The 24845-nt window shown below is 54.5% G+C and overlaps 1 protein-coding gene across 1 annotated transcript in view; it reads right to left on the bottom strand.

Moving 5' to 3' along the window:
- Nucleotides 1–10550: 10550 nt before the first annotated feature.
- NDUFA10 (NADH:ubiquinone oxidoreductase subunit A10) overlaps nucleotides 10551–24845 on the bottom strand; it is a 45368-nt gene continuing 31073 nt past the window's right edge. Inside the window, exon 10 of the mRNA XM_069465496.1 lies at nucleotides 10551–10970. Coding sequence (XP_069321597.1) covers nucleotides 10902–10970 — 69 coding nt within the window. The 3' untranslated portion in view covers nucleotides 10551–10901. The remainder of the gene's footprint in view (nucleotides 10971–24845) is intronic.

Raw genomic sequence — 24845 nt, 5'->3', positions numbered from 1 at the left:
CTGCTGGGTGCTAAGCATTAGCTAGAATTGGGCTCTGGGGTTCTGATCAGCCCAGGCGAAGAGCAGAACACGCCCAGGTCTGTCCCAGCCAAAGTCCAGCTGATCCTGGCTCCCCGGGACCCCCTGGTAAAGGTGAGCCCAGAGCCCAGCCCACTGGATGGTGGAACCCACAGGTGTCTGACCTGGCCTCGCCCTGGACTTGCCTGCCTGGCCCTCAGCACCTGGAGGAAGGACCCCAACCTCACCTTTCTAGGGTCAGAACTCCTCCCTCAAGCAGTCAAAGTGTAGCTTTCTCCAGTAGGTTCTGGCGTGACAGAGTCCCTACCTCTTATACCATCAGCAGCCCCTGGCAGGAATCCCCTGGTCCCGCCCTGTCCCCACAGCACCCACTCAGGCTGCCCCGCTGCCCCCAGCAGGAGTGGAGGTGGTGGGCTTGGGCACCCACCCTCCTCAGTAAGGGCTTGATCAGGTGGCGCCTCACACACCTGCCTGGATGGCTCACGCAGCGATGCCTCAGGCTGGGACCTCTCTGGAGCTTATTTTGGCTCAAATCATTTTTTTTTTTTTTTTTTTGACACAAAGTCTTGCTCTGTTGTTCCGGCTAGAGTGCCATGGCATCATCATAGCTCACTGCAACCTTGAACTCCTGGGCTCAGGTGATCCTCCCGCCTCAGCCTCCAGAGTAGCTGTGACTACAGAAGTGCACCACCATGCCCAGCTATTTTTTTCTATTTTTAGTAGAGTTGGGGTCTCAAACTCCTGACCTCAAGCGATCCTCCCACCTCTGCCAGAGTTCTATGATTACAGGTGTGAGACAGCACCTGGCCCAAATCATCCTATCCTTGCAAATAATAGTCATGGGGGACTTAGGCTTGGGCTGGGCCTGGGAAGATAAAGCTGTCATTCATTGTTAGTGTGGAACCGGCAGACTTTAGCTCTAGGAGCTGGGCGTGGCCTGCAGACCCAATGTTACAGTTGCCTGTCCTTGCTTGTGGGAGGCCCAAAAGGAACTTCCTTATGCACGATCCATGGGGCAGTCCTTGTAGATGCCTGAGCCTTTTGCCTGTCCCTGGGGAACTGGCTGATGCTCATGTTAGCAGCAGCTCTTCCGTGAAAGGGGGTGTTGCATGACTCAGCCTCCAGCCTTGACCTTCCCTTTTGCATAAGGAGCTGGGGGAGGGGGCAGTGATCCTGAGACTTCTGTTTGCTCTTACACTAGAGAGGAGAAATCAATGCCTGGCTTCAAAGCGTCAAGAAACAGGCTGACTCTCTCGTTAGGAGCTAATGCAGCTGGTGACTTGAAGTTGAAGCCAATGACCATTCACCATCTGAAAATCCCAGGGCCCTTAGGAAGTGTGCTCAATCTACTCTGCCTGTGCTCTGCAAATGGAAGAACAAAGCCCGGAAGACGGCACATCTGCTGACAGCATGGTTCACTGAATAATTGAAGCTCACTGTTGAGACCTACTGCTCAGAACAGAAGATTCCTTTCAAATGTCACTGCTCGTTGACAACGCACCTGGTCATCCTGGAGCTCCGACGGAGACGCACAGGGAGATGAATGCTGTTCCACGCTGCTGACACAACATCCACTCTGCAGCCCACGGGCCAAGGAGTGATTCTGACGTTCAAGTCTTAATGCTAAGGCTACAGCTGCTGTAGTGATTCCTCTGATGGATCTGGGTGAAGTAGATTGAGAACCTTCTGGAAAGGACTCACCATTGCACATGCCATTAAGAGTGTTTGTGATTCATGGGAGGAGGTGAAAATATCAACATTCACAGGAGTCTGGAAGAAGCTGGTTCCAGCCCTCACGGATGAGTGCGAGGGGCTCCCGGCGTCCGTGGGGGAAGCAGCAAGACGGCCGGCGCTGGAGGTGGAGCCCGACCTGCTGCAGCCTCACCACAAAGCTCGTGCGAGCGAGAGGCTGCTCGCTGCGGCTGAGCACGGGAGGCAGCTTGAGATGGAACCTGTGCTGGTGAGGATGCTGGGAACAATGTGGAGATGACAGCAAAGGATAGAGTGTCACATGAACCTCGTGGATGGAGCAGTGGAGGGTTTGAGGGGACTGACTCCACTTTTGTAAGAGTTCTACTGTGGGTAAATTCCATCAAATAGCATCGCACGCTGCAGAGAAATCTTTTGTGGAAGGCAGAGTCAGTCAGGGGGCAAACTTCATTGCTTTCTTATTTTCAGAAACTGCAGCTTCAGCAACCCCCACCCTGGTCAGTCACAGCCTTCAACACAGAGCAAGACCCTGCACAGCAAAAGCATGACGACTCGCTGAAGGCTCAGGTGATTATTAGCATTACTGAGCAATATTCTTAATTAAGGTATGTACACTGTTTTTTAGGACATGATGCCATTGTACACTTACTGGACGACAGCTGCTGTCCCCCACCTCCCCAACCCGCCACCCCGGCCCAGCTCAGCGAAGCTTCATCTGCATTTACAGCCGCTGCCCATCCTGGCATCACCTCAGCCCCGCCCACTGTCGGATCAGTGGGGGCACTAGATTCCCACAGGAGCGCGGACCCTACTGTAAACTGCGCCTGGAGGGACCGAGGCTGCGGCTCCTTACGAGAATCTAACGCCCGGTGATCCGAGGTGGAGCTGAGGGGGTGATGTAGCGCTGGGGAGCGGCTGCAAACACAGAGTATCATCAGCGAGAGGTCTGACTGCACAGTAACTGTGATGCGCTTGAATCACCCCCAAATCATCCCCGCACCCCGCTCTGCCCACAGTCCATGGAAAAATGTCTTCTGTGAAACTGGTCCCTGGTACCGATAGGCTGGGACGGCTGGACAACAGCGCAGGCAGACGGAACTTTCACACACACTGGGACACCAAAGCAACGTGTGACTGGCTGCACTGCAACGCTGGCTTTATTGTGGTGGCCTGGGACCGACCCTGCAGTACCGCTACGGTACACATGCACACGCATGTACACAGGGTCGGCTTCATGCCATGAAATGTGTTTCTTACTCTTACTGTGAACGTGCACGCGTGAACATTCCTGTTCTGGGCGTGCTGGCTGAGCAGCCCGTGTGACCACAGGGAGGTGATTTCGATGTCGGTATCAGATGGCAGATGGCTCCCGACGGGACTGACGCATCAGGAACTGCCGCCGTCCCGGGGGCCCTTGCAGCCCTTGTAGACAAGCAGGATTCCCAGGGGACGACTGGGCTCCTGGGTCCCCTGAACGCAGGTCTGACTCCATGTTTACTGACGCTGCACCACGGCATGAGCTCAGCGACATTCGGGCGCGGTCAGATCATCCCATCTGATGCACACAGCACCCTTCCGGGTCAGGCAGCGGCCTGCGGAACAGACGGGGACACTGAGGCAGACGGTTCAGACGGACGGTGGTCTGGCTCACCTGGTGAGGACACCCCAGGGCTCCAAGGCTTCCCAGGGTCACAGCTGGGCACGGAGCAGCTGGTCAGTGCTCAGGCCCCTTCCCTGTAGGGTCCGTTTCTCTAGAAAACCAGACTTCTCAAGAGCACTTTGTACCTTAGAACTCCCTCCAGGAACTGCAGGACGGCAGGATATCATCCTACGCCACGCACATAGCAAGCAGCCTCCTGCGTCGTGCCTGGGTGTCCAGAAAGGCTTGGCCACCTCAGCCCAGCCAAACCCCCGGCAGCACGGACGCAGTGACCCCGGTCACTGCCCTCCCTGGGCCCCCAGGTGTCCCAGGACGGGCAGCGTGAGGCTCCGCGGGAGGGTCTGTCCTGCGGGCCAGAGACGAGGCGTGAGGGAGGCACACGGCTGGACGCTGCCCGGCTCAAGCAGGGAAAAGAGATGATCTGGGAACATTTCATAAGGAAAAGAACGTAAATTACACCTATTATATGTATATTCAGAGAATCTTTGCAGTTTGGAAAACGTCTTCCGGATTTGCCATTTCTTCCATTTCCTGCAATTTCCTTCCCTATTGTCAAGATATTCTAAAAGCCGGTCTCCCTCCTCACAGATGGGTCCTTTTGAGCTGGCAGCTGCAGTTCCCAACCAGGCCCCGCTGAAGCAGAATCACTGGGCCACGGAGGAGGCGGGGACAGCTCTGCAGCTCCCAGACTCAGGGGAGGACTCCGTGTCATCGAGGCACAATCGAGGCAGGCCAGGGCCACCTCGCTGGCTGCAGAGGAGAGATGTCTTAATGCTAAGGACGCATCTTTCCTGTGAGTCTGACCCCAGGGCTGCAGGACAGTCATCCTCCAGAACGGGGCGTCTGCCGGGCAGAGCCCTGCTGTCCGGAGCGCATGGGGTCACTCCAGGCACCCGCAGAACTACAGCAGGCTGGGCAGGGGCCTAACTCAGAGGGATTCGGGCTTTGGGGAGAACTAGCCACCCCCCAGGGATGGCGAGAGCCATCCTGGGCACCCCTGGGAACGCTGGCCCCGACACTCCACCCTGCACCACCCTAAGTTGCCCCCTCCTTTCTCCTGGGTGAGAAGACCCCTGGGGACCCTGCTCCTGCACAGCGTCCCCAGACCCGAGAGCCAGGGTCCCCGCCCCCGCCGGATACTGTAGTGCCTGGGGCTGCTGCACCACGTGACCACAAACTGGGTGGCTCACAGCAGCAGAAAACTCTCAGTTCCGCAGGCTGGAAGTCTGGGTCGAGCTGTCCACAGGGCCATGTCCTCACCGAGGCTTCCAGGGGAGGGTCTTCCTGCCTCCTCCAGGGTCCGGAGGCTCCAGGTTTCCTTGGCATGTGGCCGAGTCACTCTGCTGTGTCTGTGTCTTCTGCTTCTTATAAAGACATTTGTCATTGGACTTGGGGCTCACTCTGCTCCAGGAGCTTCGGCCGCCGGGTTCCGCAGCCTCGGGGGGAGCAGGACCCACTTGCAGCTCACGGCAGACGCCTGAGCGAGAGACGGCCCTTTCCTGGGTTCCGCAGCTGAGCCCTGGGCTGTACGGACCCGCTCAGCGCAAGTGAATGAACGGAACTAACTGCGGCTCTGGCCTGCGCTCCCGCCACGTCTGGAAGGGCCCGTCGCCCCCGCCTTCCAGACAGCCGAGTACCTAGCTTCCCGTCGCTAGTGCAGGCCCAGGCCCGCGGGGAGCCACGGTTTCCGTCTGCGATCTTCTGTTTCACGTGCTTGGAAACCCCAGATGTCTTCTCTCAATCGCCTGCTTGCAGCCCGGCCCCTTCACCACTGGGATACCTGTTTCTTTCCTGCTGATGTGGAGAAAGCCCTTTCCTGGTCTAGAAATTTTAGACTTTATAAATACCCCCCACCAATCCTTCAATTTTTCTGCATGGCTCAAATCCTTTACACTGAGTTTGTATAATCTTCACCAAAAAAACAGGGTTTTTTTTTTCTTAAAAATATAAAAGCAAATGAAGCGTGGCAAGAACAGAAATGCTTTAAGCAATGGCAGAAACACTGGGACCGGTGAGTGGCCACCCAGGGGACGGCTTTGCACCGAGCAGCGTCACTTCCGTGGATACGTAAGAGCTTTGCTGACCCGTATGGACGCCCTCGCCCCTGCAGAGCCCACGGACGCTCCAGGAGCTGCCCCGTGGGGCTGGCTGGAATAAACCGCATCTTTGGTACGTTTCCGGAAGGCACTGGCTGGCGCTTCTGGCCGAAACCCTGTGGACCCCAGACCCTCTTTCCACAAATGTGGGACCCGTGGGGCTCACGGCAGCCCCCTAGGGAGGGTGCGACAACATCAGCTGGGGTCCTAACTTGCTGGGTCCCGAGGATTCTCCCCATGTCTGGACGCTTGATGTCCCCGGCTTGCAGCTACCTAAGTTCTAAAAAAAGTTAGTGACCTGTGCGGCAAAGTCTCTCCACTGCGCAATGTTTCTTCCGATTTAACGGCTGAACCACAGCCGGTTCGTCTCGCTGCACTCTGAGGACGTGTGTTCTGCTGAGCTTGCACCTTCTCAGCTCATGCTCGACACGCAGGGGCCACGCCGTCCTCCCTGCATGGTTTGGACAACCTTTCGTCACCTTGCCGGGCTCTGTGCGGCCTGAGTCTTGGTTCCAGCCACTCCGTGTAGTCGGGGTCCACGCGGCAGCCTGCCAGGTCGGAATCTGGCCCGGCCAGCCCAGCAGCGCTCCAGGGCAGCTCACCCGCTCGTGGGGGTTCTGGGGGCCGCAGATGCAGGAGCAGCAGCTGGGAGGCGGGGGGGTCAAGTGCGGCTCCAGCGCTGCAGCCCCAACACCCGGGCACCAGGCCCGGGAACACCCAAACCAGCGTGGCCGGGCACAGTCCCACCTGCAGGGAGGCCTCGAGGCTGTGGCCAGGTGGAGACAGCTTGGCAAACAGATTCCCGTACGAACTGCAAACTGAACATACTCTCTGCTTCCACACACTGCATCTCTCCGAGGATGAGCAAGGAAAACACGCCACGTCCATCTGACGGTGGGGGCTGGGCTGCCACTGTCCTGTCGGTTTCCTCGCGGGAAGCCCAACGGGAGCCCCAGAGCCGGGCGCCGGGGGAGGCGCGCTCCAAAGGGCAAGACACCGTACAACGCGGGGCCCTTTTCACTAAACAGCAGACCCTGCGCGATTACCCATCAGATGAAGAAATACAATTATACATACTACCTTGTTGGAGGAGAAGAAAGGACTGTTTCATGTTAACTAAAAGGTCTGGGGTCTTCCAAGTTGTTTTTGACCAGCTAAAAACTACCATTAGAATTTTTTAGATCACTAACAGCTGGACAGAGGCAGACCCAGCCCACCTACAGTCCCCTAAGGTGCGGCTGGCAGATGGTGATCGATTGGTGAGTGACGCTGGCAACGCACTCTGGAGATGAAAGTCCCAGGTGCGACACAGCTGCGCACGCCCAGCCGACCTCTCCCGGCCTGGGCAGAGACGGCTCCTCACAGGCTCATGGTGCCTCTTTGCAACAGGGATTTCTGGGCAGCTGGAATTCTTTCTGTCTCAATTACATTCTCTCAGCAAGACTGACTTTCCCCCTCACAGAGGAATTCACTTTAATTTGGGCCTCGGCTGGTGCATAGCGAGTCCTCGCATTTTACTCCGAGCGTTGCACTTGCGGTGTTTGTCTCCCAGCAAGCCTTTGTACAAGTCAAGGAAGCCTCGGTGATCCCTGGGGGGAGGGTGAGTGCTGAGTTGCCCCCCGGTTTCTGCCTTGTGATTCTCCTACAGCAGAGGCTCAGGTCCCCAGGTTCCATCTACACGCAGCTGTAGAGCCCCAGGTCACCTGGGCACGTGCTTCCACGCATCGCACGCTGACCGGCCGGTGGCTGCGGCTACACACGCTCTTCTCCTCCAAGCCCCAGAGCGGGGCAGTGGCTGCGGCCCTCCCCCCGCCCCCCACTCTGCCGAGCCCGGCTCCCGCGGACCTGCACTCGGCGTGAGCGTGCGCGGTGTTTTCCCACCAGCAAGCAGCCACCCACACACCTCTTTGCTGTGACACGGACGCTGCTGACAACGGCCAATGCAGAAAACCCTACCTGGTAAACAAGACAGAACCATTCCGAGCTAGTTAGTGGCCAAAAAAAGGGACAAGTGTCCAGCCAGACAAGAGCTCCTTTCATCTCTGTCGTCTTACAGAACCCAGCACTGGGATCACGCTGGAGCACAGTGGTCTGAGGGTGACGCTCGGACCGGCGCGCCCGCCACACCTCGGCAGGGGAGGACTGTTCACGGCAGCTGCATCCCGCCCAGCGGTCGGCACAGCCGGACACGTGCGCCCGGCACCACGCTGCTGCCCACCACGCCTGCTTCACTGAGGTAGACGTAAGTCACGCATGTAACTTCCTCTGGGAAGCTCAGTGTTCTTAACCATTTCCTTACAAAATGTGATAGAACAGAAAGATACTTTAGGGAAAAACAAGGACTTTCTCTCCAATACAAAATTCTCAAGCCTGTAAACACACGCCTATCGAGAATGAAAAGCAGACACAAACCATATGGATGCAACAACATGCTTATTTCCTGATCTTCAAGGCACTGAGAATTCTAGCACAGAGTATCAAAAACCCGTGGTTTTATTTCAACCCTGGGTTATTTTTTTAAGGGCTCTAGGCACTTTTGTGAAACTAAACCATGTACTGCTCTGAAATAAGATGAGGGCATTCACTAGCTTCTTAGGGGTTCGACTCAGAGAGAAGACTCGACAATGCTTACTTGTCTTCCTCTGTCCAACAAACACAGAAACACCAGAGAAAGAAACGGATGAACTTGCTCAGCAGCACGAATCACAGCCTGCACGCGCCTCCAGGGACTGTAGCCACACGGGACCAGACACCTGTGCAGGTGAGCGGTCAGCGTCCCGGGGCCCACACGACGCTGGCAGGGACCGGGCCTCGCTGGGCAGCCTGGTCCCTCCGCCCGCCCGCCCGCCTGACCACACTGAGGACACACCAGCGCCGTCAAGGCCTGAGTAAACAACTAGCTCGTTATGGCCAAAGGCATTAGGAACATCCAAAGTAATTAAAGATGTTTTTCTTTTTCCTTCCTCCTCGCCTTAATGGGTTTGTGAGGTGCTCAGACCAAAAGACACTTCAGGACTGGCCCAGTGCCCAGCTGTGCTTTCATTTAATGACTAAAGCCACGGGCTTCTTGTGAAATGCAAACCTTCAGTCACTTAAATCTGGACTCCAACTCAAAAACTGCTGGGAAACTTTAATTTCAATTCTTAGAACAAGGAAAGAAGGAAGGAGGCAGGGAGGGAGGGAACAAAGGATGGATGGAAAGAAGGAAAGAAGATGGAGAGAGGGCAGCACACGGGGAGGGAGGGAGAGGGGAGGAGGGAGGGAGATGGGAAGAGGGAGGGGAAGGGAGATGGGAGGAGGGAGGGAGACTGGGGGAGGGAGAGGGGAGGAGGGAGGGGGAGGAGGGAGGCAGACAGGAGGAGGGAGGGAGACGGGAGCAGGGAGGGAGGGAGACGGGAGCAGGGAGGGAGGGAGATGGAAGGAGGGAGGGAGGAGGGAGGGAGGGAGGAGGGAGGGAGGGAGGGAGGAGACGGGAGGAGAGAAGGAGGGGGAAGAGGGAGGGAGGGGGAAGGAGGGAAGGAGACGAGAGCAGGGAGGGAGGGAGACGGGAGCAGGGAGGGAGGGAGATGGAAGGAGGGAGGGAGACTGGGGGAGGGAGAGGGGAGGAGGGAGGGGGAGGAGGGAGGCAGATGGGAGGAGGGAGGGAGAGGGGAGGAGGGAGGGAGGGGGAGGAGGGAGGAGAGGGGAGGAGGGAGGGAGGGGGAGGAGGGAGGAGAGGGGAGGAGGGAGGGGGAGGAGGGAGGGAGGGGGAAGGAGGGAAGGAGACGGGAGGAGGGAGGGAGGGAGACGGGAGCAGGGAGGGAGGGAGATGGAAGGAGGGAGGGAGACTGGGGGAGGGAGAGGGGAGGAGGGAGGGGGAGGAGGGAGGCAGACGGGAGGAGGGAGGGAGAGGGGAGGAGGGAGGGAGGGGGAGGAGGGAGGCAGACGGGAGGAGGGAGGGAGGGAGATGGGAGCAGGGAGGGAGGGAGATGGAAGGAGGGAGGGAGACTGGGGGAGGGAGAGGGGAGGAGGGAGGCAGATGGGAGGAGGGAGGGAGGGAGGGGGAGGAGGGAGGCAGATGGGAGGAGGGAGAGGGGAGGAGGGAGGGAGGGAGGAGGGAGAGGGGAGGAGGGAGGGAGGGAGGAGGGAGGGAGGGAGGAGGGAGGGAGGGAGATGGAAGGAGGGAGGGAGGGGGGAGGGAGGGAGGGAGATGGAAGGAGGGATGGGGGAGGAGGGAGGGAGGGGGAGGGAGGGGGAAGACGGGAGGCGGGAGGGAGACGGGAGGAGGGGCAGCATGCATCTCTCCTGAGTGGGCTCCGCAGCCGCGAGGCCTGACAGAGCCCTCTGTGACGGGGAGACGGTCTCTTCTGCGCTGCCCAAAACTGAACCCACTGCCCACGAAGCTGCTGAGAGCTTGAACCACGGCCAGTGCAACCAAGGCACTGAATTCTAAAGTGTACTAAATTTTAATAAATTCAAATTTAAGCAGCCACATGTGGGCAGGAACCACCACACTGGGAGCAGCGCAGCTCTACAGCAGAAAACGCAGTTCACAGGACACACGACTGACGGCCCCGCCCGGTGAAGACGCGGCCACGGCCACAGCTGCCTGCTCTGGTCCCCCGAGCTCCCACAGAGGCGGGTAAAGAAATGTGCTTTCCTTTCCCGTTTCTCATTCTTGACTGACAACTTGATTTTTGGGGGTAAAAAAGGAATATATTGTTTTGCTTTTGCATTTTATCCCACCAACATTCTACGCTCAAATCTCCCTTCAGAGAAGGAGTTCTGAAACCAGCCGAGACTGGTCACCACGTGAACCTTTTCTAAGTTTCTTTTAAAACACACACATTGTTCTGTGACTCTGTGACAATTTTTTTCGTCTTTCTGGTATTTCTTCTTCACCTTCCTTTTTTCTAACGTAGCGGTCAGATTACCAAAGCAAAGAGCACTGTGAGTCTGAGCCACAGCAAACCACACGGAATCACGCGGTGGGGAACCGGCGTGTGGCGTGCGTGTGCACACGTATGCCGTGTGCGCACATGTGCATCTGTGCCGTGCCCGTGTGCAGACGCAGACTGAGGAGAGGGTCCACAGCAACGATTTTATTTCTTGTCTGGAGGAACAACGCGCACACAGCGACCGTGCTGGGACGCCAACCTCCACGGCAGACCCACTGTTTCTCCACTGATGATTACGGGTCATTCCAAAATAAATCTAGAAGGTTCCAAACCCTTTTAATGGAAGTTGTTTCTTCAACTGCACTAACTAGACCACCGGGCAGACTGCACTCTGCTAGGCCCCTTCTTCTACTGTGCCATTTTGGGGTTACTTACCTCCCCGCACCCCCCACCCCCGGTTTTAAAGCTGCGTGGAGTCCATGGCGTCCGCGGACAGAGCTGCTTCGGCGCCGTGCTGCAGCAGAGCGGAGGGCGGCCCGTTCACTTCAGCCAGATCCACTTGTCGCCGACGTCGGCGTTGTACCCAGGTTGGTACTTGCGGCCTGGCAGCTGTGGGGAGGGAAAGCGTTGGCACACTGCGGAAAATGAGGGAATGTTCTCCCAGCCCACCCACCGGACATCTGCACTCCAGCCGTCCACTCAACGATGCCAGGGAGCACCTGCTCTGCAGCGGGTCTGCTGTGAGTGCAGACACCACCAGACAGTTAAACCGTAACACAGCCCCGACTTCCAGAAGCTTCCATCCTACGGTTGGGAGCTGCCAGTGAAAACAAACCACCTGAGTGTTCCCATTAATGTCAGTAGGGTGACAGGTGCCTCGGGAGGGAGGACAGAGGGCAGTGGGGTGGCACTTGGGGGTGGGGGCACCCTGTGACACCTGGGGGTTCGGGCCTAGGAAGCTGCAGGCCGTTCTTAAACGCTTTGGCCACCCCGATCTGGAACAGCAGGTAACTCTAAAAACCCCACTGGTGACATGGCCCACGGAAAAGCCACTGTGGTGGCCAGGGTCCTGGCTGGAAACAGCACTCGCAGGAGGATCACGGTGAGTTTAGTTTGGGCCTTGGGAGTCGGTGTGGGCCGGGCTAAGGAAAACCAGCAAAGGAGGATGAAGCCACCAGGCCCGGCCACAGCAGGGAGCTGCAGGAGCTACAAGAGGAAACGGCCATTAGAACCCAGACAGCCGAGGCCGCAGGAGGGGCCGGCCCAGAGCAGGGCGGCAGTCAGGGAGCCCCACACCCCTCCTTCTCCTCCCGCCCGTGGTCTGCCAGGGCCTCCTGCCAGCTCCACGCAGCCAGAGCCCATGGGTGGGGGGCCCAGGCGATGCAGCCCACAAGGGAGGTCATCCATGTCACTGAGTGGGCCCAGCGCCATCACCAGGGTCCCACGGATCAGGGGAGAGGTGACGCTACCATGGGCTGCACCCAGAACACGGGCACCTCTGGGAGCTAGAAGAAAAAAGAAACAGGTTCTCCCTCCAGCCTCTAGAAGGACCCAGTCCTGCCAGCACCTTGACTTCAGGATTCTGACGCCCTAGGACTATAGGACAAAACACCTGTGTTGTTCTGAGCCACTCGGCGTGTGGCAGTGTCACAGCACGACAGGACCCTCGCACAGGCTGTTCCGCTTTGCCCACCGAGAACAAGACACCGAGGGAGGGCCGGAGAGCGCCGACCTCGCCAGGTGCTTGCAGCTCCCTCCCCCGCTGCGAGGCATCCGGAACAGCTGCTACCGCAACTGCCGCGGCAAGAAAACTACACTTTAGTTGGGACCACGTGTAAAAGGTGGTCCCACCAGAAAACAGTTTCTTTTTACCTGGAGGGTCAACCACAGAGTTATGTCCAAAGAATGGAAAGTTTACACCTCAGCAAAAGAGCTGAAAGGTTTCCGATCTCACCACCACAAGCCCACAGTGGCCAGCGGGCACCTCCGGGCACGCCTGGACCAGCCCTCCCGGGCTCACGACGTTCGAGCCCAGCAGAGGAGCCACGCGGGTCTGCTCAGAGCAGCACCCACGGGCAGAGGCCCAGACTGGCACCGTCTGGCTGTCTGCACCTTTGCAAATCCAGCTTTAAACCAGAGCAGAGACTATCAATTAGCAAAACGTCGAGCCTGCTGAGTCCGGGCAGTGTCCACTAATTGCCTCACAGAATTGCTGTCTGGACGTCCTGGGCAGCGTTTTGTTGGCCTTTGTTGGATGTTACCAGAGGGTTTTCAGATCGCCGGGGTCTCTTCTCAATGCTTTTAAGCCCACGGAGACCCACAGGGAGGGTTTTCATTTGGAGCAACTCACACCAAAGAGAACACAAAATCTGCTTATTTTACATCATCAGTTTCACGTCTCTACCTAATTTAAAAGAAACCTTCTACCACCAAAACCCAGCCCTCACTTGTCACCCCTTCCGTCTCGGGGCAGCCTTGCTCCAGAAGCGACGCCGGCCTCAGACTCAGCGCCGAGAGCCACGCTCCCCTCTCTGCCCGCGGGGCTGCCCGGGGCCTGGCGGTGCGTGTGGACATCCAGGTGAGAAGGTGTGCGGTCCACTATGCCAGGAGCAGGCTTTGCAAACAAGAAGACATTCATGCCAACCTTGTCGGAAGCCTGAGCTTCCGCTGCGCGCACACTGGTCAGCAAACCACGAACCCTCACGGAACAAAACCAAGAGCAGCTGACAGAGGAGCGGAAACCCTTCAGTGCTCATTCTTTGAAATTCCCGAACACACAACGTGAGGACGACTCCAGTGACCAGACCTCCGAATTCACGGCACTCTGGACTCACTCAATTCATGGTACTTTGGTAAGTTTAATCCTTCCAGGAGGCTGTTTCTCCATTTTCCGTTAAAAAATCAAACACCAGGTTTACTAAAGTAAGGGGAAAAAAACAGTAAATTATAAAGCCAAACAGTCACAGTCCTCTTCCAGAGCCAGTGGTTGAGCTGCCTCCACCCCAGGTCACGTGCACATTCACCCCCCAGCAGCCATCGGGGCCGTCTGCAGCAAGGCCCAGAGCCAGGAAGGAACTCTAGGCCCGCGGCCAGCAGCCGGCAACCTGGCCTGACCCAGCCGAGGCACCGACTTCCCAGCCCTCAGCCTGCCAGTCACAAGGGTCCAGGCTGGAAACGAGCCCACCCCCTGGGCCGCACAGAGAGGGAGGCACTGCCCTCCTGGAGGAGGTGCGAGGGCGCGTGCGTGCATGTGTATGCGTGCATGCGTGTGTACACACTGCAGCCCAGCCTGTCTGGGGTCTAGATCTGCATTTTCTTCTCCAGCAAAAACACCTAAGCTGTACCTTGTTCTTGCTGGGACATCTTGATTCACATACAGGAGATCTGGAAAGACACAGTATCTGAATGTGACACTCTGATCAAAATCATCCCCAATTTCCCTCAAATATTTAACTGTGTGCAAATCTGTGCGTCAAAAGGCCACGCTTAATATACACTCACATTTTAAACAATGGACACGATGGCCTTCCTGACCTTCAGAAGAATGAACGTCTTCTCATTTTTAACGCCTGCTCCTGGCACAGCTAACAGCACACCTTCTCCACCCGAACAGCACGCACAGCCTGGCGGGGACCTCTCCCTGCCCTGCTGACATGCAGCCCTGCAAGGACAGACACGGAGGGCACCTGCGCCAGGGCTGCCTCCCTGCAGGGGTGCCGGGGGCTGAGTCTGAGCCCGCGTCCTCCTGCCCCGAGCCTGCTCCTGCGCGCTCAGCCACGCACACACCCATTCCACCCATGCACATGGCCACCCGGCCACGCACATCGCCACCCAGCCACGCACATCACCACCCGGCCACGCACATGGCCACCCGGCCACGCACATCACCACCCAGCCACGCTGCTTCTGCCTCCAGTTCCCTGTTGTAAACAAACAACACTTCAAGGTGTCCCCTCCAGATTTACGTGCTTAAGACAAATTTCTAGAACTGGAACTGCTCAAGGAGCAGCAATGAAGACCAGAGCGACAGATGCTGAGGCCGCCGCCAGGACCAGTTAGTCCAATAACGCAGTAGACGCTGGTCCAGGTCACCGCGCCACTGCTTAGACCCGTGGGGCCCACGCGGGGCTCCCGCTTCGCTCTATGGATTTATGCCGGGTCTCGGCCTCTCGCTGCCCCGTGCTGCGCTCAGCAGATGCAGCCCGCGGGTCAGACCCGCCCGCTGGCCGTTTCTGCAATCAGGTCTGATGGCATGCGGTCGCCGTTTGCCCACACACCCGCCGCGGCTGCTTTCGCACTTCAGGGACAGAGTCGGGTGGCTGTGACAGAGGCCGTGTGGCCCGCAGAGCCAGGAATGTTTACTCTGACTCTTCACAGAAAACACTCTGCTGACCTCTGGCCTAACGGAAAGCCAGCAAGGACACTGAAGCTAATTTCACTACTTGGTGTAAATTCACCTATTTCGCAGGTGCCAGGTCCCGTGTCGGGTGACAGAGCGACAGCAAGGAGCAGAGCAGCTCACGCAGCCCCAACCGGGGCTTCAGAGGCAGCCGAAGTGTGTCACCGTCCGTACCCAGAGCGAGGCCACCTGGCGTGTGGGGCTCCAGTGAAGCTGCCAGAGTTCCAACATTAGGAAAAGGTCCCCGTCTCTAATGCTACAAGCCAGGCTGGCATCCGGGCCACGAGGGCTCAGGCCACACATCCAGCTTCTCCCAGGTGCTTCTCTCTTGCGTGTAACCTGGAGATGCTCTGCGTCGACGCCCCGACAGCCAGCCGCGTGGACAGCAGTTGAAGGGGAAAAATACACACATATACATGGGGCGGGGGGAGTCACTCGTTCTCCTGGAAGCTTATTCCTTCCACGCACAAAACACCGTGGCCTAAGTGCTCTGAGAGACGTGAATGAAAGGCAGTCCCATTCTCTCTAGCTTTATAAAACACAGAGAACACATAAAACAAGCTGGAATGTGAGAGGAGCCCCACGTAGAAGACAGGAGGTAAAGAAGAGCAGAAGGAAGAAGCCCTATCTGGCCCGAGTGGCCAGAGGCTTCAGGCGCAGCAGGGCCTGGGTCGGCAGAGACGGCTGCAGCTCGGAGGGCGCAGAGAGGGACCAACGCACCAAGACAGGGCCGAGGTGGCCTCCACGGAGCTGACGGGCAGGCTGCAGCCTGGTGCTCCTGAAGAAGCACCTTGGAGCTTCTTGGAGCTTCCCCAGCACCATGGAGAAACGCCTGCCCGGCTACACGCTGGACTTCAGCACCATGAACTGCAGCTTGGCACTGGCGTTTGGTCACATCATCAGGCCTCCCTAGTGAGAGCCACCGGGCTGAGCCACGCCAAGTGCCGGTCAGCAACTGCCTTCCAGGAGAAGTCACAGGATCTGGACGCACCCTTGGGCCAGACGCATTCAGAAATTGGACAAACTGAGTCTGGTGGTTGCTCTGACTCTGAGAAGGCCAAAGTGGCTAGAATTTGGGGGCCAGAGTGCTGGGGGGTGGGTAGAAAAAAAGCTCCTGAAATCTGGTCTTTGGCTGATGCCGACCTGTGGGTGCACAGGGTGCAAGTCTGAGTCCGGGCAAAGACCACTTTAGGGAAAGGACCACTCGAGGGGTGCTAGAAGCAGACTGATTCAAGAGCCCACCTAGGGCTGTCTGAGCTCCCACCAGCCACACACGGGGCACTCAACAGAGACCCTGAGGGCCACACCTCAGTACTGGGCTAAACCCTCCCTGAAGACAGGCTACTCCAGGCTCATCAAAAAGCTGAAACACTGAGCCTCAAGACCTTGTGCTGATTTCCAAGTAGCTTAACCGCCTGCCAGAGAAAGACTGTAACATTCTTGGAAGGAACAGAGCAGATCTAACACTCAAAAACATAAAATTCACAACGTGTAGCAGCCAGTGAAACATTTCTAGACACGTGAAAGACAGTTGCATTTGCCATCATAACCAGGGAAAGAAACATCGAGCAGACTCAGAAATGACGAGGATGAAGAATTAGGAAACAAGGACTCTGAGATGGCGTTACGAAATGCTCAACATGCTCAAGGAATTACATACAAAATGAAAATAATTAGGACAAAACTGGAAACCAGAAAGAACCAAATAGAATTTCTAGAGTTAAGAAACAGGAATCCTGAAATAAAATTCCATGGGATGCGTGTGGTGGCCACAAAAATGTTCTACTCAGAGCTCCTGCTGCAGGGGCCGTGCGCTGCGGACCCTCGGGACCCAATGCCACGGTCATGCCGCAGCCACACAGCCACACCCGCCACGTAACGGGCACTGCCGGTGACTGGGCGCAGCAGAGCGTCCAGCGCCAGCCTGTCCCGTGGACACAGGGCTCTCCTGACAGCACCTCTGGCTCTGGGACACCCAGCAGCCTGGCCAAACCTTTCCTGACGCTTCCTTCCAAAAATGCTGCTTTATTTAAGTAGGAGAGAACATGTTTGTTTATTTAACTTCAGTGAGTGTGACCTTATTTATTTTAGTGAGTGTGACTGACTTGATAGCAAACAATCCTCAGGGAACGCCACCGGGAGAAGGCCAAACACACACTGCCCTATCGGACGGATCCCAAGTTCTCTAAGCAGACGCCTCTTGAACACAGCAGCTGACCTGCTTTCCTGGCAGGGCCCCGTCTGTTCTCTACTTGGTGCTACTTTCCCTGAAATGTTTCCGAGCCATCTCCGCCTCCTGGAACCCTGCCACCAGACAGCGCCCTACTCCATGAAGTCACTCCCAGGCTAACGGAGGGGGCTTATCCTTCTCGGAACTCCCCGAATCCTGTGACCTTCCTTTCCGTGCTCACCTGAGAGTGACGCCCAGTGCAGTCGCCCAGGTACTCACTGCTAGCAGCGGGCAGTCTGCAAAGTCTGTTTGCTACTGTTACGCGTGTGATCCTGACACGGGAGCTGTTCAGAGGCTTGACTTGCCCGAGGTCACTCGGCTGGAAGGGGCAGCTAACACTGGTGCCAGACCTTTCTGTTATCAAGTCCAGGAATCCTTTTCCCGCTACGCCATGTAAACACTGGGTGAATTAAACAGTAACTTTCAGTGTGCTAACTTTGAAAACAAAGTAATAGCTGTCTTCCTGCAGTCACACAGGTTTCTTCGGTTTCCGCCAATGCCTTGTTTACCTGTCAGGCTGCACGCGGTACAGGTTTGGGCTGCGAGAGCTCCTGCGTAGGTGCGCCGTGGTCCACAACCCACTCTGACCTGGCAAAGGTGACTAATCTTTCCGCAGGCCCTTTTATGTGAACCTCAAAGCCTGTTCTTGGGGAATTTTAATATCCTAGTGGTCACTTCAGGGACATTCAACGATGCTCACGGTTTCTTAGTTGAAGGTGTTTTCCTGAAGGACTGAGACACACACACACACACACTCCAGCACCAAATCCTCTACGACAGCACAGTAAATAGGTACATTAAAAAAAAAAAAAAAGGACAGAATGAAGCCTGTCTGTTGTGTGTCCCTGACTCCACGGACCTAGGAAATGAGTCACGTCAGGGACAGCTGACTCTGCTCTCTCTGGATGCTCTAAGGAGCTTGAACCCACTAAGTAGTTCTGAGGTGATTTGGGGATTCCAATTTCCAACTCCTGCTCTCCATCATTAGATATATATGCTAACAAGCTCTGCTTAGAATTTTTCATTAATTTTAAAAAACATTATAGAAATTATTAAAGTCACTTCTCTAATACACAATTTCCCAAATTTCCATTATTGTACAGCATAAGTCAGGTATAACAAAATTGACATCAATTTTCAAAAAAATTACTTATGTTATCACAGTCAATTTTCAAAAACCATCTTTTTATTATGAAAATAAGTGCCTTCTATTTTTAACACATAAACACTACAGCCTATTATAAATATATCCTTATTTGGCTGTTGGAATGAATATCACAATACCATGGAGTTCAACCGTCTTAACCCCCTCAACTCTTATCAGCCGTGAGTAACAGAAAAGCTCTGAACTCAAGCACTTGTTAATACCTGAAAATGTTACCAGTGCACTTGCTAAAAATTCTACCACACGTAATCAACACGGCACAGTCAGGGCGCTCCTGGTGCTTCCCATCACGTGTGAGACGCCGCCATCTTGCCATGTCATGTCTGCACACACGCAGAAGCCACGCAGCGACAAGCGATGGTATGCAATCAGTGGCCTGGGAAAAGTCCACCTTCACGCCAACCACCTGCTCCGAGTGACACACGTTGGTAATTTTCCACACAGAGAAACGTAAGTCACTGGGACACACAGAGCGGCGCTGGGGGCCCAGGATCGACCTCCCGGAGCTGCACAGAGCAGGCGAGTCCCACTCCTCTCCCCCCAGCTGGGGGGGCGCGCTGAAGGTCTGACATTACGTGATCACTCAGGTAGCTTCTGAATGCAGAGTCTGTGTTTCAACACGATAACTGGATGTCAGACTGAGTCCTAAGTAAGGTCTGAATGTCATGAGGAAATTTACGCCAATCGAGTCTGGCCTTTCTTCTTCCCTCTCAGGGGAGTTTGTCCTTGTCAAAGTGCATTTCAGAAAGGCAAGCGCACACAGCGTCACCTCTATTTTAAAAAATGGTAAAGGAGAACTTGATACTGAAAATGAAAACAACTTGAGATAGTAAAGAAACAAAAATAGCAGGAGAGAAGACAGGATTCTGTCGTCCTGGCAACCGTCTGGCCGGGATCAGAGGGATGGGGGGCACAGTGTCTCGGCAGCAGCCTCCAAACTGCAGAGACTGCACTGGGGAGGTGGAAACCAATCACAGTTTGTCTACCCAAGGAAGGACTGTATACAAATAAAACGTGTCTATATGGAACCTAAACATCTGTGCCCCCATAATATTCTTAATTTAAAAATGGAAATAAAGGCCGGGCGTGGTGGCTCACGCCTGTAATCCTAGCACTCTGGGAGGCCGAGGCGGGTGGATCGCTCGAGGTCAGGAGTTCGAGACCAGCCTGAGCAAAAGCGAGACCCCGTCTCTACTAAAAATAGAAATTATATGGACAACTAAAATATATATACACAAAAAATTAGCCGGGCATGGTGGCGCATGCTTGTAGTCCCAGCTACTCGGGAGGCTGAGGCAGTAGGATCGCTTAAGCCCAGGAGTTTGAGGTTGCTGTGAGCTAGGCTGAAGCCACGGCACTCACTCTAGCCCGGGCAACAGAGTGAGACTCTGTCTCAAAAAAAAAAAAAAAAAATGGAAATAAAAAGTGACCTGATATGACGTTTAAAATGACTTTTAAAACTCAGCAGTCTGCCACACGCCCGTCCAGTATTTTCAGGAACACGTACAGGGTCAACTCCAGGCGCAGAAGGGGGAGGGGTGGCCAGCGGCAAATGGGTGAACAAGTTCCGCTCGCACTCCAGGTCCACGTGCCCCTGTGAAGTGTGTTGATAAATACCGCTCGGACCCCAGTCTCCAGTCCGCGCGCTGTGTCCGCTCACCTGGGCCCGCACTCGGTAGCCCTGACAGGAAGCAGCCAGCCCAGCCACACCTGCCCAGATGGGGGCCCCACCCTTCGAGGAGCTGCGGGACCCCAACAACCACTCTGCCTGACTGCTCATCTGCAAACGGGAATAGTAACAGTGCCTTCGCGTGGCAACAGCAGGGTGCCCAGTACACAGCAGGTGCTCAAAGCTAGCTGGCACTGCCACCACTGTGACCGTCAGCAGGAGCAGCGCCCTCATCAGCCCCTGCCTCCAGTCTTCCCACTGCCCCTCAGGTCCTGCCCACCCCGTGACACTCCAACACCCATCCCATAATCCCTCCTCCAAACAGGCGTCACTGCCACCAGCCCCTCGCCTCCAGCTCTCGGGCCGCGGCCACCAGATTCATCTGCAGCACCCCCAGCTCAGCGCCCACACGTCCCTTACAGCTGCTCACAAGGAGCGCCCGAAGCCTCCAGGAACCCAGCCCCGCGGTGCCGGGTCCTCCCCCCAGCAGAAACCACCTCCCCAGCCAGGACCCTACATCTTCCATTACCTGGTGTGGGACCCTGAGCTAAGTTCTCTGAGACTCACTCTTGTTTTTTTATCTTTGAAAATCTACCTCACGGGTTTACTGTAGTCAGTGAATTAATCTAAATAAAGCCCATAGAGCATCAAAATCTATAAATCTTACACTCTGGTTCAAATCCCAACGTCTCTGAGAACCTTTCTTAATTATTCCATCGACACCAATGTACGCCCTTTCTTTACGACGTAACCCAGGACTCAGTTATGTAGCAACGTGCCGTGCGCCCACCTGTTACGTGTGAACTCCTAGGCTCAGCTCACACCCACCGCACCCACGTGGTTTGGGGTGGAGCTCAAGCCCCGCGTGACCTCAGCCCGCTCACCCTCCGACCCCACCTCTCTCCCCTTTGCCCAACACCCGATCCAGGCCCCCGCCAGCCCCCAGCGCCCTGCAGCCCTCACAGAGCTGCCCCTCCCCCAGCCGCCCCCAGACCCTTTCTCGCCCAGTGGGGATGGTCCAGACCCTCCAGCCACCACCGCGCGTCCCTCCGCCCAAGAGTCCCCACCCCCTCCGCGACCACGTCCCGCTCTCCGTGTGCTTGCGTCTGCGCTCCCACGGGCGTGCGTCTTCAGAGCACAGGAGTGGGCTGTGTCCCCACCTTCGGCACAGTGTCCGGCGCCGAGTGCAGTCAACGGGCACCTGATGAAACACAGCAAAGGCAGAGCTCCGTCCTACAGGACGAAGGGCCTTGTAAGTGCACTGCAGAGTGACAAGCAGGGGCCACCACAGGATGTATCGTATGACTCCACAACGCAGAGCCAGAAACTAACAGCTGTAAGAGCGGAGAGTAGCCCCGTGGAGAAGATCCAGGAAAAACACTCAATTCCCTCAGTAAGATCAGCTCCCAGGACGGGGGGACCCTGCAGCCTTTTGACTGAATCCAAATTTTACAGAACAAATCCTCTTATTTTTATTAATATATTTTTGTTCATCTTTTATATTTTTATCTTTAAAATGAGCATATTTAAAATACCAAAGAACAAAATAAGTTTCAACGAAGTAATCCTCCCACACTGACCGGCACAATTAGAACCTTAGTGGCCATGAGGGCTAAACTGACGGCTGCCACGCTCGTGATTTAGTTCTAAGGTCCCCCTGGCGCCCCTGCTACCTGAGGCTGGCTGGTGAGAGTTTATGGGGGTCCAGTAGGCCAGTTCGTTATCAGCTTTTGACAACGGTGCCCTGTGTTTCTGTTTGAAGTGGAATATGTGAATAGTTGACAGCTCAACAGTATTTTTTAATTCTGTCTGCTTAACAGCCCATTCTGTCAAAGAAGACCAAGAGAATCTTGAAGGAAAAAAACTGGTTTTTTAATGAGGATTGGGAATTGCAATATTATCTTGTTTCTGCTAAAGCTAAGATGATTTGCCTGCTTTGTGATAGTACAGTATCAACATTAAAGAAATTCAATGCTCATGAGCATTATAACACTCAAAAGGACCACAAATATTTTAAATTAGAGAGAGAGGCAGAAAAGGTGGTACCGAAGAAATTAAAAGATGAAAAGCAAAAGCAAAGACAATTCTTTCAAGCAGCAATAAGACCTGGAAATAATGCCACTGAAGCAACTTATAAAGTAGCTCATATACTCAGGAAAAACGAGAAGCCAATTCAGTGATGTAGAAATTGTGAAAGAATGCATTGTCGAAGTCGTAGGATGCTTGGACCCTGATAATGTTTCAAAGTACAAACAACTGTCTCTTTCAAGGAGAACCATAACTGATCAGCAGCATGAATTAGCCTTCAACTTAACAGAACAACTTCATATAATACTTCAAAAGGAAAATATATATTATTCCATTGCTTTGAGTGAATCAACTGATACTACTGACTCGGTACAGGTTTTACACTTCATTTGGGTCATAGCAGAAGATTCTCTTTGCTACAAAGAGTTACTTGCTTTGGGCACTCTTGCAAACAGAACACGGGGAATAGATATCGTCAACAACTTTCATGATAAATGTCGTGAAGTTGGACTGATTTGGTAACGTAGTGGGTGATTGTACAGACGGTGGATATTCCATGACTAGAAAACATGAAGGGTTTATCGCACAGATAAAGAAAGTAACAGATTCCAGGCCGGGCGCGGTGGCTCACGCCTGTAATCCTAGCACTCTGGGAGGCCGAGGCGGGTGGATCGCTCAAGGTCAGGAGTTCGAGACCAGCCTGAGCAAGAGCGAGACCCCGTCTCTACTAAAAATAGAAAGAAACTATATGGACAACTAAAATATATATAGAAAAAATTAGCTGGGCATGGTGGCGCATGCCTGTAGTCCCAGCTACTCGGGAGGCTGAGGCAGTAGGATCGCTTAAGCCCAGGAGTTTGAGGTTGCTGTGAGCTAGACTGATGCCACGGCACTCACTCTAGCCACGGCAACAAAGCAAGACTCTGTCTCAAAAAAAAAAAAAAAAAAAAAAAAAAAGAAAGTAACAGATTCTGATGCTCTCATTTCTTTTCATTGTATCTTGTATCAGCAAAATCTCAGCGCTAAAGGTACTATTTTAAGTGACACTTTGTGACAAGTTGTAAGTATTGCTACTATAGTCCCACCGCATAGTCAGTGGCATCGTCAGTTTGGTAACGTGCTAAAGGTGAACAGGGAGGCACGCAGCGTGGATTTGGGACTTGCCGTGTCACTCTGAAGGGCACTGGCTATCGCAGGGACAGGTGTCAGCGAAAATTTTATCTCTGCAAGAAAAGACAGTTACATTCTCTGAAGAACAGAATCAACAATATGAATTATTGAAAGAAGATTTCTGTAGTAATGCAGCATTTCTGTGTGATATCATGTCAAATCAAAGTAACTTGAATATTTCTTTGCAAGGTAAAACTAAGTCTATAATAGGGCAAAAGATCAAAGCATTTTGAAAAAAGCTATCTTTTTTCAAAATATTTCTTCTTCAAAAGGAAATTTCGGATGAACATTTTTCCCAGTTAGCAAAGGTCACTGAGGAGCAGGATGATGTATGCAAACCATGTGAAGACTACGCCGCTGTTACAGACCCATTAACTGGAGAACACAGTGAAAGGCTCACTGACTTTGAGAATCATCACATCACTCATATTAGCATTTCAGCCTCAGCTAGTTGAAATCACCAAGGCACCTAAAGAACTAGAGATGGAACTGATTGAGCTCTCAGGAGATGACATTTTAAAGTCATTGTTTGATGCTAAGAAAGATCCAATTGAAATATGGAAAAATGCGGTAAAATACTCACGCCTTCAGCAACATGCCCGAAAAATGCTTTCTTGCTTTTCAACCACCTATTGCTGCGAATCTACATTTTCCTACCCAACCCAAATCAAGATGCCCTTAAGGTCACAAGTGACTGATACCCATCTAGAGGATCAACTGAAACTGTGGACCTCCAAGCTGCAACCAAATATTCAAATGCTTTCTAAAAAAGTACACACAACAAAGTCATTAAAAGGTTAGTTAACTTTAAAATTAACAAATAGTTTTTATTTTTGAAATTTTTAAGTATATAGTAGATTTTTACAAAATAATGCACATTTTTAAGTAGATCTAATTGAAGATTCTTGAATGTGGCCTTCCGACATGAAAAGGTTCCCCACCCCTGTCCCAGGATAACGGCAACTTCCAGAGGCATGACTGGTTTATAGACTACTGTGTCCCAAATAGGAGTGGCATACTCTTATAATTATACTAATGCAAGGCCAAAAGCAAAAATTACAAAACTCCAAGCAGCAGCAAAAGGAGTTGATGGGACCCTCTCCAGACACAGGGCTTGGCTCCCCTGACTCCACCTCGACTTTGGGGGGGGGGGGAGGCAGGAACTTCAGCCCGGGGTCTCCCTAAGCTCGACTGGAAGTGAGGCTCCAGCTAGAAGAAGCCAGGAGAGGCAGGAGTCCGGAGTGGGCGGCTGGGGCTTCCCCCTAAAAGCAGTGGACCCCAACTGGACCCCACTGCCATCCTCCCGCTGCAGCTCAAGGCCGCCACCCATCGGCAGGTGCACACAGGCAAAGGAACGTGGGGTTCAGGGGGCCCCATCAGGGTCACCCCTACAGCACACGCTGCCACTGCTTCTGCAAGCTGGCACTGACCCTGGAGGCCCCATTCACGGGTGCAGCTGACGGGAAAGAACAGGCTTCCCACGTACACAGAACAGGCAGCCGGGCTGCTCCCTGCACAGGTGAGAGGACTCATGGGGACAAGAACCTCTGCATGTAAACCTGAGCTGTAAGACTGTGTCCCTTCAACAGCCAGTCGAGGCATGTGCAAGACGCCTGCTCCCCAGAGACTCACGGCTCCTGCCCTGGAACATCCAGCCATGCTCAGTGTCAGCACACAAAGTGCTTCCTCCCGCTACGAAAGTAAACGCGAGAAGTCGAATAGCTGTGATCTGCTGTCTGACACCAGCCCTGGGACGCGCACCAGTGGACTTTAATTCAGGAAGGAGCTGCCGCAACAGCAGCAGCCCGAGTGGTCGCCGGGCG

This window comes from Eulemur rufifrons, chromosome 1 (assembly GCF_041146395.1).
Source record: "Eulemur rufifrons isolate Redbay chromosome 1, OSU_ERuf_1, whole genome shotgun sequence".
NCBI classification, from domain to species: Eukaryota; Metazoa; Chordata; class Mammalia; order Primates; family Lemuridae; genus Eulemur; species Eulemur rufifrons.
Note: the sequence above shows the minus strand (reverse complement) of the source record. Positions and strands in the feature narration are given on the sequence as shown.